At 34.0% G+C, this 15,183-nt stretch overlaps 2 protein-coding genes across 3 annotated transcripts; one reads left to right on the top strand and one right to left on the bottom strand.

Annotated features, from left to right (window-relative positions):
* Positions 1–242: 242 nt before the first annotated feature.
* LOC105797194 (mitogen-activated protein kinase kinase kinase 1) lies at positions 243–6,426 on the top strand. The gene is made up of 9 exons (XM_012627138.2): positions 243–1,458; positions 2,328–2,412; positions 2,542–2,604; positions 3,413–3,570; positions 4,035–4,107; positions 4,205–4,264; positions 5,281–5,391; positions 5,679–5,926; positions 6,020–6,426. The coding sequence occupies exons 1-8, from the start codon at positions 449–451 to the stop codon at positions 5,886–5,888; spliced, it is 1,770 nt and encodes a 589-aa protein (XP_012482592.1). The 5' UTR covers positions 243–448; the 3' UTR covers positions 5,889–5,926; positions 6,020–6,426.
* Positions 6,427–9,196: 2,770 nt separating this feature from the next.
* Positions 9,197–9,984, bottom strand: LOC105797193 (uncharacterized). Of its 2 annotated transcripts, none has more exons than XM_012627136.2 (2): positions 9,804–9,984; positions 9,197–9,495 (listed from the first exon to the last, which is right to left on the bottom strand). In XM_012627136.2, the coding sequence occupies exons 1-2, from the start codon at positions 9,967–9,969 to the stop codon at positions 9,338–9,340; spliced, it is 324 nt and encodes a 107-aa protein (XP_012482590.1). In that variant the 5' UTR covers positions 9,970–9,984; the 3' UTR covers positions 9,197–9,337. The 2 variants fall into 2 exon arrangements, with proteins under 2 accessions (XP_012482590.1, XP_012482591.1); XM_012627137.2 differs by having other exon boundaries at positions 9,197–9,472.
* Positions 9,985–15,183: the final 5,199 nt, after the last annotated feature.

Genomic DNA, 15,183 nt, shown 5'->3' with positions numbered 1-15,183 from the left:
TTACTATTTAATATAATATATATGATTAATTTACCTTTTTTTAATATAACAAATATCATACAATCAAAATATAAATACAAATCCGAGCCTAATGACTACAATCCAAAAAAATATTTACAAACTGAAGGACCTAACTGGATAAAAAAGTAATCCTTGGATGCAAAGATTTAAAAATTTCTTGCAAGCGCCACGTGGCGACGCGTATAATCTCTTTATTTCTCTCTCTTCCGACGGCGTTTACTAGCCAGCCACTCTGTCTACCATTATCACGTTTTTTTTCTCTCTCTTTAGGTCAGCCGCTTTTCGCTCCCAATTTTTCTCACCTAAATTTTCCCAGGAAAGTTACGGAGAAAAAGAGCAAAAGTGTTTCTCTTTCTTAAATTGATATTTTCGGAAACCCTATGCTGCTTTAGCTTGTTTTTTTGAATTTTGATGGATTCTGTTCCACATGCATCACTTACCTCGATTCTTTAGCAATAGAGTCGCCATGGACTCGAAAAGGAGCAGAAGAAAACCTAGACTCGAGCGACGCAATGCAGCGAAGGACATCGATTACGATGCGGGCTCGTTTTGTTCGTCTCTCGATGATTCTTCTTCTTCTTCTTCTTCTCCTCTAGTCACACGATCGCTCGATTTGTATCAAACAAGCTTTCGTCTCGAAGGAACCGACGGAGAGCTCGATCGAATTTGTCGGAGATTGGGCCTTAATGGTCCTGAAGATTTTTCAATCCCGACCGCCTCCTGGGAGGCCCGTAAGATCAGATCGTCATCGGATCTTCTGCCTCGGTCCAGATTAAACCGGTTGGATAGTCCTAAAGAAGAGACAGCTCTAGTAAAAGGCGGCGGGGCCGCTGAAGTAACAGTAGATGAATTGGCTGAGCGGGTTTTGGCTACTGAGTTGACTCGGAACGACTCGTCCGAGTTGAAAAGGGAATGCTGCTTTTCTGATAAAATTGCGGTGGATAATACTACGACAACCGAATTGAAGTCAAGCACGTCTTGCGTTTCGAATGTTGTTGTTGGAGGAGGGAATAGTGGAATTAAAGGGGATAGGCCACCGTTTTTAAAGCCACCTCCGGGAATAAAGCTAAAAGCGATCGATAACGGCTGCTCCACCTGGGATCTGTTTAGGGATTTCGGCCCCGATGACGATAGAGGGTGTGCAATTCCGGTTAACTCACATTCGTCTTCCGATGACGAAGAATATAAAAGAGAGGACGGTGGGTTTAATGAGGGAAATACTAAGGAGGAAAATTTAATGAGAATAGGAGACAATGCGGTGCTTTCAGAGTCTTGTTCTTTCACAACTTCGAATGATGATGATTCTTCGAGTACTACAACGGAGCCTATGTCAAATATTTCCCCTAACGGTAGGTTCAAAAGGACAATTACTTATTGGGAGAAAGGTGAGCTTCTGGGAAGTGGATCATTTGGATCGGTTTACGAAGGGATTTCTGAGTAAGTGATTTGATACTCTGCCTATAATATAACATCCATTTTCATTTAGTAGCTTTTGTTTCAAGTTATTTTATCTTTGGGCACCTTATTTATCTTTTGTTTCAAGCATCTAGGGTTAGGAAGTGTTCTTGGTCTTAGTTAAGCATTTAAGAAAGCGCCTCTATATGGCCCCTTTCTTCTTTAGAGAGCACCTTCTTACATGTTTGGCTTGATGGATTAAGGATAGTAGCATCTCAGGATTGCTAGATTTCATTTATATGGTGAATTCCAAATGTGACTACTTTTTGGACATCTCATGTTTCTGCGTCTTGAACATGAAGGTTTGATGTATTTTAGCCTGCACTATCATCTGTCTTTAAGTGTTACTTTGTTTTTGTTTTTTATTTTTGCTGCTTGAAGTTTTGCATGATTGGACCTACATTTTTTGTGGGCAATTTGTGAGTGGTAGTAAGTCCTGTTTTAGAAATAGATTTTGATTGTTGAATCGAGTATAAGTTTTTGGTGGTATTATTTGGTTAGGAACTTGTTCCTTGGAGATATCTTGTTTTGTATATAGATTTCAAGATGATGAATTTATTGTTTACTGTTTTTGAAGACATGAGAAATATAATTGTAGAGATTTGGAACTAATTGTAGAGATTTTGGATTGTTATAGGCTTTAAGCTATATGATGACATTTACTTGGGAGTTCCAGAAAAAAAAATCACTGATCATAATTTTTTTCATAATAGTGTACAAAAGCATATTTTACCCTAACCAGCAATTAATTGGTTTTCCACTTGTTCAGTAGATCATGCATTTCTTTGGGAAAGAGATGTTTTTCTTTCAGTCATGCTATACTGATTAGTTATCCATTCATTTTCCTGTAGCGATGGATTCTTTTTTGCGGTGAAGGAAGTTTCGTTGCTTGATCAAGGAAGTCAGGGAAAGCAAAGTGTTATCCAACTTGAACATGTGAGACAGATCTTGGCTTTTATTTATTTAAATTTTCAGTTTCTTTTATGCTAATCAATCTTTTTTTCTTGAAATATCTATTTTCTTCTTTTCTGTCCATTTAATTTTTCTCTTTCCTTTCTTTTTCAGGAGATTGCGCTTTTAAGTCAGTTTGAACATGAAAATATAGTTCAGTATTATGGCACGGATAAGGTACTAATTTGTCACATTTACCATAATCACTTGAATTGATAACTTTGGTTATTCTCTGAATTTTGAAAAATTGATTATGCTTAATTTTGTTTTTAGTTTTCTTTTTGAGTTTTAGGACAGAAACCTCTCTTTATTGGCTACTTACGGCAATAACTACTTTGTCATTTTATTTGTAACATTTTAGCCTCCTTTCCTATTTTTTTTTCTCATCAAAATAGATATTAAACAAAAAATTCAAATATAGCCATTTGCAATGTATTTTTTCTCTAAAAATTAAATTTGACAGAATGTGTATATCCACAGAAATTTATCATGGATAAAAGAAAACATTTGCTATCCTGTGGCCTACTGTAAATTTATCACGGGAACTAATTTCTCTTGGACTTAGAATGTTTTGTCATCTGTACCCATTGAAAGGTTATATTGCTGCTGCCGTTTGAGGCTATTTTGCTAATCTTCTAGCATTAGTGCATTATTGCACTACAATTTGACTGTTACATATCTACCTCACCCTGTGTATTCTTGCAATCTGGGAAAGGCCTTAATGCCAAAGTTTATGTTTAAATAGCCTTTCTTGTTTAGCTATAGAGAGATGGTTGAAAAGAAAAGAAAAAGATTGTCAGTTCAATGCCAAATATTGAATGACTGTTGATGCATGTAAATCGCTACATTTATGTGTGCTTCTTGGAGTATTATCATGCTAGTTATGCAAGTGGGGTTGTTGAATACCTTGGCTTAACAGGATGACCTTTTGCTTTAGTTTTGTTAATTGTCTAACTTCCATCTTTCGATTTTTTGATTGTTGCAGGATCAATCAAAATTATACATCTTTCTTGAGCTTGTAACCAAAGGCTCCCTTTTGCAACTATATCAGAGATATCATCTTAGGGATTCTCAAGTCTCTGCATATACAAGACAGATTCTGCATGGATTGAAGTATCTTCATGACCGAAATGTGGTTCACAGGTAAATCGAGACTTTTTATGCTGCTTCTCATTTAATTACCATATTACTTAATTTTATCTATTTATTTTGTTTGCTTGATCTAGCTAAATCTGAAATTTTACTGCCACTTTAGTTGTATGTTCTTACATGCTTATATTTGCCAATTGCAAATTACTTCATATGGAAATTTTGCCCTTTTAATGTGAACTTTTTGCTTTACCTAAGATTCCTTATCTCTGTTGATATTCCTTCTCAAAGGGCATTTAAAAAGTCAAGAATGTGATATACTTTGATAATAGAAGTTTTTCTAAACATTTTACATATCATTTTGTATTTATTTTCTCTTAAAGGTTGGTTGCCTGCTTGATTTCTGTCCTTTTCCCTTGGTTTTTGTTATAGTTTTAACGTTGGAACTAAAAATTGTTTGTTCTATGTTATGCTTAAGTTACTATGAACTTGAATTAATTCCTTGTTTGTTGATACAGGGATGTTAAGTGCGCAAACATATTGGTAGATGCAAGCGGATCTGTGAAACTTGCAGATTTTGGGTTGGCAAAGGTTTTTTCAACTCTTAATACCCTGGTTTTCTTTCTTGTTTCTTAGTAGCTTCTGAAATGATCACAGTAATGATATTGGTGCTGGTGTTTGTCTTCAGGCAACCAAGTTGAATGATGTTAAATCATGCAAAGGGACAGCATTCTGGATGGCCCCTGAGGTTTGCTTCTATCCTTTCCACTCAGAAATGATATATTCTGTAATAGTTGTTGTTTGATGTGTGTTGAGCATCACATTTCCTGTATTAGTGATACTGCTCGAGATATCTAGCTTTGTTGGAATACTCAATAATGGCTATGGTGACATCAGAAATGATAGAATATGCTTTTAGCTAATATTCTCCTATACTAGAGATACTGGTGGTGGTATTTTAGCTTTTAGGAATAGTCAATCAGGAATATGATGAAAAAGAAACAATTTCTTGGCCAATGTTTCTCTATATAGAGAAAAATGTATAAATCTCTCTTGCTGATCCAACATAATTTCCCAGGGCTTAATTTATATGAACAATGAATACTTATTTTTCAAAAAGTAAATCTTTTTAGCCACCAGGAAATTTTGAACGAAGTTGTTTTTGGCTAGACAAATTTCATGGACTAATAGTTGCAAATGCTTGATTATGGCATTTCTCCCATTGTGAAATATGCTGGCTCCTCTTGAGATCAGACCTAAATGGTGTTTTCTCTTAGATGAGTTTTGTTATGATCATGGGTCTGAGATCGAGTTACTAGGCAATTAACAGGAAAATCAGATTCGACAGAAGGGTCTTTGCCCTTGTTTCCATTCCAAGTTTTGCCTATGGTGATGGAACACTAAAGGAGTTGCCTACCTTAATTTTCTGGAAATTCAAATTTCCTCATAAATAAAGGTTTACAATAAGAGCAAACCTAATTTCCTAGCATACTAGGAAAGTTTTGTTTTCAGCTAATAGAGAAACCTTAGGAAATAAAAGAAAACCAGAATCACAATCCAATCAACCTCCTTGATTGCATATCAACCTTCTTGATTGCATCCTTGATTATTGCCTTGATTCTAATGATTCTTTCCGTACGTAACAAGTTCCAGCGCTTTTTCCCTGGAACACGGTTACCTTTGTTGCCTTTGCTATGGTAGTTATTTACTTTGTGACACATACTACCATTAATGTTTTGTTGATCATCAGCTGTTAAATTACAGGTCGTCAACCAGAAAGGTCAAGGGTATGGACTTCCTGCTGATATATGGAGCCTTGGTTGTACTGTGTTGGAGATGTTAACCCGTGAAATTCCATACCATCAGTTGGAATGTGTATGTAGCTTTTCTCTGTACTAATATAAATTATTAGGTGATCTAGTTTAAAAGTAGAAAGAATAGGCAATATGAAAATTTGTATGTTTTCATCACCAAATGACAAAATGGCTTATAGAATTTAATGGCATGAAGTTGGGTGAATTCTGTCTTGCACTGTGATGGAGAGCTATGAACAAGTATTGTTGTTAGTTAAATTTTTTATTTTCTCCGTTTTTCATGCATGCAATTGTAGCTTGCTTGAATATTGTTATATTGTTAATGATGTCTTGTGTAACTCAAAACAGATGCAAGCATTGTTCAGAATTGGTAAAGGTGAGCCACCGCCAATTCCTGATTCTTTGTCAAAAGATGCACAAGATTTTATCATGCAATGCTTACAAACCAATCCTGAAGCTCGGCCAACTGCTGCAAAGCTCTTGCAGCATCCATTTGTGAAGAGGCCTCCTCCATCGCACTCAGGCTCTGCATCCCCTCATCTTGGCCGGCGGTTTTGATTGTTCAGCCTTGAAACTAAATTGCAACAAGTTATGAGGTAAACATTTTCTGCTTGTGGTATATTTATTTCTTTCCTTGCTATTGAAACTTGAGTTTGTGAAAAGTTTGTTTGACTTCGATTCTTACACAGATGTTTATTCTCTTTGGGTGCCGCTATGTCCATGATGAAGAAGGAAGACAGCTTTGCGTCCATAAGCTCAAATGCTTTTTACCTTTTACTTTTGCCCCTAAAGACTAAAGAGTCAACACAAGGATAGGGAAAAAGGAGTATGAGGCATTCTATGGGCCCTTACGTCATTTCCGTAGATCTAGGACATCATGATCCCACTACAATGTTGTACAGAAAAGAACTGCTGTTGAATTATTTGTTGTGATTTTCTCTGTTCTGAAATTGCTTTAGTTTGTTATTTTGGGTGTAACATTATTATTTTATTAGGAGAAATTATTGTAAGAAATAGAGGCGCGCGCTGTTTATTTGTAAATATGTATCTCTCTAAATTTTTGATGGAAATTAGTACTTGTTACTTTTTAAGTACATATTCAACTTGTTTGCTATCTATCAAGGACTGGACGTTTCCATAGCTGCCGTCGGATGATGAAATTTATACCTTGATCTGAAGTAATTACATAATAGATGGAAAAACTGTCACATAGAAAATAGTGATTCAACTGGAAAAACTATGCTGATTTATACCATGAACTCATCAATTGGGATGTTCTGGGTTGGGGCAGAAGATTACGACGGAATGGGTTTAAGTCTTATTAGCTAAGCTTGGTTGGCATTTGATGCATGAACCGAATCAGTTATGGGTGAGGGTTGACTGCAAAATATTTGGGTCATCATGATTTTTTTACTTTTACAGGTAATAGCAAAAACTCCCATTTGTGGCGAAGCATGCTGGTGCGAAGGGTCTGTTGTGGCGAGTGGGTAATGGGGCTATTACCAGGTTTTGTCCTGATTGTTGGACAGCTGATGGACCCCTTCTGCAGCACTGTAACGAGGCAGTGAGTTTGGAGTTGTTGAATGTTTCGGTTAGGGAGTTTCGGGAGAATTCTTCGTTACTTTTGCCTATGATTAACACAATGCTGCCGAGTCATATAGTTGGTCAAGTGCTTGCCAATCCGGGCCGAATTAGGGTGGAGCACGAGGATAGATTAATCTGGTTGGGAACGAGTTCTGGTGAGTTCAGTCTAGATCAGCTAACCAACTTTGGATGGGGTGGGATGATGTGTCGGACTCGATCAATGTTGAGTTATAGAGGATACCAGAGCAGGCAAAGATCAAGTTGTTCGTCTGGCTTGTTTGGCAGGATAGGCTATTGACTAATGTGGCCAGGAATATGCCGGACACGGAAGCATGTTGGCTTTGTGGTTGTGTGCGAGAGGATGTTATTCATATTCTTTAGGATTGTAGAGCGGCTCGAGAGTTGTAGAGGCGTTTTTTTGGGCGACGAGCTTGTTGCGCAGCTTGATTCTTTTATCTTTTGCAGATTGGTGGACAGTTTATCTTATATGATTTAAGAAGCGGCGGGTTGGTGGTTGGTGCTGGCCTCTATTGGTCTCAACTCTGGGCACTCTTTGTGAAGCTCCAGGCTATTGGGTCAATTCTGAAGGAAGCTGTTGCTGCTGTTTCGGGTGCTGCTGTGCGCTGCAGGAAGCTTTTTATGCTTGGAGTAAACCGGTGGAGGGATGATACAAACTAAATACTGACGGACGACACGGAGGATGGGTGATTGGCTTTACTGTTAAGTTGGGTAGTTGCGACATTGTGTTGGCTGAGTTATGGGGTATCTTTCATGGGTGTAAGTTAGCATGGAATGCTGGCATAAGGTCTGTTGTAATCGAGTCGGACTCAGAGGCGTCGGTCAGGATGATCCAGCATGGAGTTGGTAGCTGCCATCCTCTGTTTTCCATATTTGAGGGTATTCATCATTTCCTACAAAAAGACTGGAAATGGAAATAGTCGCATGTGCCAAGAGAGGTGAATTTTGTGGCGGATTGGCTTGCAAATGATAGCTTATCACGTGAAAGGGATTTGGTTCCCCGGGTGTTACTAGCTTGTATTAGCCGATGCGGCGGTGTTGCGTTTCCTAAACTAATTCCTTCATTATTGTACCATGGATTGTCCCTCTAATCACCAAGAAGAGTATTGTTTTAAATATATAAAAAATCTTTCAAATGATGCTCTTCGACATTTCTTCTCGGAAAAGTTACTAAATTTTATACACAATCTTCCAAATTATCCTACTGTCAGTTATGCATGGTAATAGATTGAAGATAATTAGACCCATAAATGGTGGAAATCTTTAACGTGGATGGCCATCAATTGTTGCTACTTTCAGCAGAGCAGTAGTATCGCCAGCACTTCCGAGCCAATGATGAATAACAGTTGAGAGATGAAGCCGAAATCAAGGGATATTCTCAATGGATCATCTTGAAATCAAGTGGAAACTAGTGTGGTTTGAACTAGATTATATCAGTTAGTTGGACCGAACATTGATCGAGATATTAGTTCGAAGAGTGACAAAAAATGATTGACCGTAACTCGGTACGAACAGATTAAATCGGATTTAAAAACCAACCATTGAAATAGTTGAATCAAATTTTATATTTTTAAATATTTTTTAATTTTTAACAATTTATTTATTTCAGATTCAATAGATTAAAATCTGATAATTTTACTCATTTCATCATTGATTTGATTTCAAAAATATAAGTGGAAAATGCAGAACCACTTTTTGATATACGAATTTTTATTTTGGTCATAAAGAAGGTATTCATTTCATGAAAGAACAAGGTACATAGACATCAAACCACCACTAACAAGTATAATCCAACCACAGGGATGATGGAACATTAAGCCCAAAGCAACACGCAAAAGCCTAGAAAAATAAAACACAAGCCCAAAACTGAGCTCAAACCACAACCTCAAAATAAGAAATCCTAGCTGCCACGCTTGGGGAAGGGGGAAGCTGCACCTGACCCGTACAAGAAAACATCACCGCCGGAGACCATGCCGTCGAGAGAAACATAGCCCGCCAAAAAGGAAAACCGTTGAAGACAAACGAATTAGGGAAAGGTTGTGTTTAAAATTTCGGTTGACACTAATCCTGAATTTTAACAACCTCGATCCAATATCCCTAATTATTTAAAAAATCGCAGTGTAAAATTGTAGTGAAAATTATTTATGTATTTTGTCTATTAGAACAACTCTTTGGTATGGAATTTTTTATTTTTCATATTTTTGAGATCACTAGCACTAATCTCAATCAACCCAATAAACTTGGGTAAGGCCAACACACAGAAAAGCACAATCATTTTTTTAGTTATAATATCAATTGTTAAATAATACTGTACAAGCCCAAATATGCCCGGGCCCAAACCAATAAACAAACCCAATAACACCCTGACCCAATAACCAAATTATAGGCCCATTTCCTGACCCAAATCAGCCCCAAAAATGGAAAACCCTAGCAGTTTTCCTTGCGCCGCTCCAGCAAGGTCTCCAGCAGCCTCTAGCAGATCCGATCAGCGCATGTTGCGGAACCACCCTTTTTCCCCACGCCGTGCACTCCACGAACTCCTGCAATCGTGGACTCAAAGAGTCTGATTGAGATAAAACAGCAAAAAATAACAATTAGCAGACTTTATTTGTTTTTTCTTTTCGACTTTGCGGGCTATAAAAGCCGATTAAAATCTGTAACACGGGGGGATCTTCTTTTTCAGTGTGAGAGATATACAAGAAATACAAAAGAAATACAGAGAAATTTTTTTTTTTCGAAGGTGTTTTTTACTTTGTTCATCGTTTCTTTTTGTGTATATATATATATATATATATATATATATATTATTTTTCCTTTTATTTTCGTTTTATTTTACCTAAAACAACAAAGAAAAGAAGGGAAAAGACTTACCTTTCGTCGAAGCCGCCGTGCCTCCGCCATCTCCGTCGCAATCGGAGCTTTTGGTGAAGGCATAGGGCTGAACGTCGGCGGCGGCATTTGGAAACTCTAGCAGAGGGCTTTTATCTTTTGTTTTCACCTTTTTTTTATTTTTTTCCCCTTTCTCTGCTGCAAACATGTTTTTTGAAAGAAATTTGTTTTAAACCCATTCAGCAAAACGACGCCGTCTAGTGGGGGAGGATCCGCGCGTCGACCCGACCCGGTTCCAGGATCCGCGCCTATTCCTTTCAACGGTCTATTTGCGCATTTGGTCCTTTATTTTTTTAAAATCGTTTTTAAACTAGTTTTTGTTTCTTTTAAATGTGACCGCACATTTTATTTTTGTTTCAAATCGATCCCCATTGCTGCGCAGCGTTTCAGGGAGGCGGATTATTTCCATTTTGGCCCCCTCATTTAACGCAAGCATTGCAAATTAGTCCTCCGTTTTCTTAATTTCCGTTTTGATTTTTTTTAATTCGTTTTTTACTTTTTTTTACTATTATTATCACTATTATTATATTATATATTATCATTATTACTATTATTATCTCTATATTCATTCACATGCATAATTTTTATATAATATATATACATATGCATTTTTTCATATAGTCTTCACGCATTGTTTTTATGTATAATATATATGCATTCTTATATATAGTACCCGTTTATTCTTATATATATTTTTATACATATGCTTTATATTTCATTTTCCTAACTTTTATATATATATATATATATATATATACTTTTATATTTTAGTTTCAATCTTGTATTTTTTTATTTTGTAAATATATATACATATACATACATTTTTTAAACTTTTATATACTTTATATTATATATATATGCTTATACATTTCTATTATTTTTAAATATATACGCAAATACATATTTTCATATTTTTATCTTACTTTCAGAATTTACATGTGTACATATACATGTATTTTTGTAAAATAAACCTGCATATTTTCTTAGAAGTTATTATGAGTTTTACATATTTCATTTTTTATAAGTACACCTATATGTATGTGTTTTAATATGCATACACGTATTTCCAAATCTACTTACATGTTGTACTTATTTATGTACCTATACATATGTTGTAAATATATATATTTGGCTCATGTTAAAGTATTTGTTTTATAAGGTATATTAACTTTTTATCACTTTTTTAAAAAAGGGGAAAATACATTTGTTTTTGTCAAAACATCAAAATCATTTTCTCTTGATTCAAAGTTTTTTGAATAAAAGCAATATTCAAAGTTTGGGATTTTCAAGGAAAATTGAGCCCTAACATATTGGGTTCTGATGTTCTTTGATGATCTTAAATAGCCGAGGATATTCTTTATTCAAAATGCATGAGTATAAAAATCATTTTTGGGAATTTAACTTGTTGTGTCCTAACGTATTGGGTGTGGCATGTTACTTTCTCAAAATGAAAATTTTTGCATAAAATAAAGTGATATTCAAAGTTCGGGAATTATGAGGAATTGTACCATAACGTATTGGGACTCGATTTCTTTACAAGACTTGAGCAATTGATTATCCATTTTCAAATTCTATCGTTTGAGTTGATTTTAAAATCTTTTTAAACCCTCGACACTAAGACATCAAATAATCAATTTGGTACCGATTTTGGGCGTTAGGAGGGTGCTAACCCTTCCTCGTGCGTAACTGACTCCCGGACTCATTTTCTCAAAATTCGTAGGCCAAAATATTTTTTAAGGTGGGCCGATCACACCTTAATAAAGGATCGGTGGCGACTCCAGTTTTATTTTTTTAAGTCGATAACCAAAATTTTTGTTTTCAAAAAAACGGTTTCGACAAATACTTTATTTTAATTTTTTTTTATGTTAAAAAACTCATTCCTCAATCTATAATCAAATATAAATCCTTTAGAACCTCATGTGATGACATGATGGTTAAGTATGTTCACAGCTCTAGGTGTGGCCTGGGTTCGAGTCGCGTTAATTGCGTTTGTTGTTTCAGGTTTTTCTCTGTTATTGTAATTCAAAAAAAAAAAAAGGAATACAAATACTTTAAAAAAGTAGCATTAAAGTTTTTATACAAAGAGTCAGATTACATATTACTCTCTTTATTTAAAAAATGAACAACATAATCTCTGTATATTAGATCAAAGAGTAAATTTGTCCTTATATTAAAAATTTCATCCACTTTTTCTGTTAAAAACTGGTCCATGTACGTTGACATGAGGTACCCATGACATGCCATGTATAACTGTCTGATTATTCCACCAGTCACGCCAGTTTTTAACAGTAAAACTGAATGAAATTTTTAATTGAAATGACTAGTTTGCTCTTGGATTTAATGAACAAGAATTATTTTGCTCATTTTTTTAGTCAAAGGGGCAAAATGTAATGTGACACCTAGTATAAGGGCCTCTATGGTACTTTTACCATTTGTCACATTAATAATTTCTTTTATAATTTTTTCTTTTGCTATCTATAATTAAACATGTACAAGGGTCGGATAGCCCGCCCAGTCAAGTAGGCCCAACTTGAGGATTTTTACACCACACCCTACCCAAATTCAATTTAAATAATAAAAATAATTTTTAAAATTTAAACTTAATTATAAAAGTATATAAAATATTAATTAAAAATATAATTTTTATTATTTTATTATTTTTTGGATAATGAAGCAAAGTGAGTTTACTCAAAAACACATGAAAAGTTTTTTGAAATCAGACTTCAACCTGAGCTGACTATAAACACCTCTATTTATAATATATATAAACAATTATATATATATATGTATATATATGTATGTATTCTTGTATACCTTAAAGTAGTGCTGCAAAAGGTTTAGCTTTAAAAAACAAAAAGAGAAGAAGAAGATATTTACTATTTGGTCGCATGAAATTAAAGAAAAGGATTACCTTTTTTTTTGGCGCAAAGAAAAGATTCCAAAAGTCATAACCTGGAACCTACTGCACTTTTTAAGTTATGTGGACTCTGCAAAATCTTTGTTGGATTCATGAATCAAAATCACCATAATAGTTTCATCCTTCTTCTTCTTCTTGATGATAATCATTTCACCAAAATCCCTTTTTTTTTTCTTTCCTTTTTGGCAGAATCTTGAGCACCAAACAATGTGCTATTGATGCTTGTTTTGATGTTCAACTACAATAGATAAGTATACATACTGTTATACCTATATTTAAAAATAATATATTATTATCCAAATTTATTGCTTTAATGGTAAGTATCAAATTACAGTTGGTTTCCTCTAATCAAAAATAGGTAAATTAGTCATTGCATATTAGATTAAAGAGTAAACTGATCTTTTATGTTAAAATTTCATCCAAATCTACTCTTAAAAGCTAGCATGAGTGATAAAATAACCAAATAATTACATGTTGATATACATAGGCCATTTTTAACGATAAAAATAGATGAAAATTTTAACATACTGATCAATTTACTCTTTTATTTAATGTACAAAAACTAATTTACCTTTCTTTAGTAGAGGAGGTAAAATAACATCCGACTCCTAATATAAGAGTTTCTATGATACTTTTATCTAACTTCATTATTAATGACACCTGTCTTTTTATTTTTACTACAAGTTAACCGTACCTGCATGTTATAAGAATATTGGTGACAGTAAATGCAATCACAATGTTTGCAATGGCCTATCAGCTTTGAACACATGCTGAAGCACATGTTACCACCCAAGTGAAATAAATAATGAAATAGTGAAGCAGCCACATAGATATGAACCCGAAATATGAGGTGCCACTTGATCCATTCACAATTTGTGAGCTTATACTCCCAGTTTTCTAGTCAAAGCTGAATGCAAAAGGGTTCAAAGTGTATATAACATTGAATCCTAATGTAGTATTCTTTGATATTTTATTGGAGAATCACATCGTACAAAAATAAATGTGAGGAGCAGAGTAGTTTATAATTAAACCAAAAAAAGTGTTAAACAAAGTTGGCCCTAAATCTATGGACCTCATTCAAGTATTGACACACAAATTTGTCTGCTATAAAGTGTGGTATGCCAGGCAAAGCAGTTGACGGGCCACCAAAAACCAAGGGAGCTTGGCTCATCGTTTCCCCCAAGAGCCAACGTCCCATTTCTTTTGCTTGCCCCTTTCTCCCTATTTCCTCCCTTCCCCAGTTGTGATCTATTTTTCACTTCCCTTTTCACTATTTGTTTCCTCTTTCTTTCTTTCTTTCTTGTCTGATTTGATATCTTTTTTTTTTCTTTTATATTTCCTAATTACCTTGAGTTTTGATTAAATTTGGAATTCAATTCTTAAACAGGAAATAATTTTTTCTATATTGGATAAAAGTACCATAAAGGTTAAAAGTTGAATTGTATTTTATTTTATCTATTAAAAAAATGAGTAGATTTGTGCAAAAATAAAATTTTAACCCTAGAAATGAGTAAAGGATCAATTTAGTATTTCATCTAACGCATGTAAACAAATTTATTTATTTATTGAGTATCAAACTATATTGTATTTTGTTGAGCTACACCAAAAACCCGCCCCATGTATTTTGTTTTTTGCTGGTTGGCCGTTGAGCTCTCCCATGCGCCACTTCCCCCTCATTTCCACACCTTGTAAAATTTTATCCCTTTTCTTATTTGTCTTACACATCTGTGATCTTAAATATATTTTTTATTTAACAGTCGTAATAACTATAATGGAAAGCAGCAACAACAAAAATAGTGTAATTATAGCTGTAAAGATGAGTAAAAGCGAGATTAATAAGAGATGTAATTTTATTTTCTATATATATATATATATATATATATAATAAACACAGTTTTTGTTTTTCCGTAAAATGTTAATTTTAAGTGTTTGATGTTATTGTCAAAATTACTGTTGAAAGTAATTGAAATATCATTTTAAACATGATAATGGAAGGTAAAATATTAATTATGTTATATGATATTTAAATAATTTAATTCAATGATACGGTACATCTTGAGTAATTAGTATAAATTATTTGTAAAATTAATTATACATAATATATTTTAAAATTTTAAATATTATAATAAATGATATTTAAATAATTTAATATAATGATACATAAAATATAAATTAATCTAATTTTTATATAGCTTTTTAAATAGTTAATATAAATAAGGGTATTTTGATCATTTCGTTTCCAAACTCAAAAGCCAAGATTTAAGTTAATTTAAATTTTACTTTTTGCGTTTGGATGAAAAAACACCTTTGACTCTAAAATCAAGCGTTCTTTATTGTTTTTGTGGTGAAAAAACACCCCTTAACAAGTACAGAAAACCCATTTAATAGATAATTATAAATCTCAAAACTACACATAATTTTTTATTAAATATGCAATTTGATACA

This window comes from Gossypium raimondii, chromosome 3 (genome assembly GCF_025698545.1).
Source record: "Gossypium raimondii isolate GPD5lz chromosome 3, ASM2569854v1, whole genome shotgun sequence".
NCBI classification, from domain to species: Eukaryota; Viridiplantae; Streptophyta; class Magnoliopsida; order Malvales; family Malvaceae; genus Gossypium; species Gossypium raimondii.
Note: the sequence above shows the minus strand (reverse complement) of the source record. Positions and strands in the feature narration are given on the sequence as shown.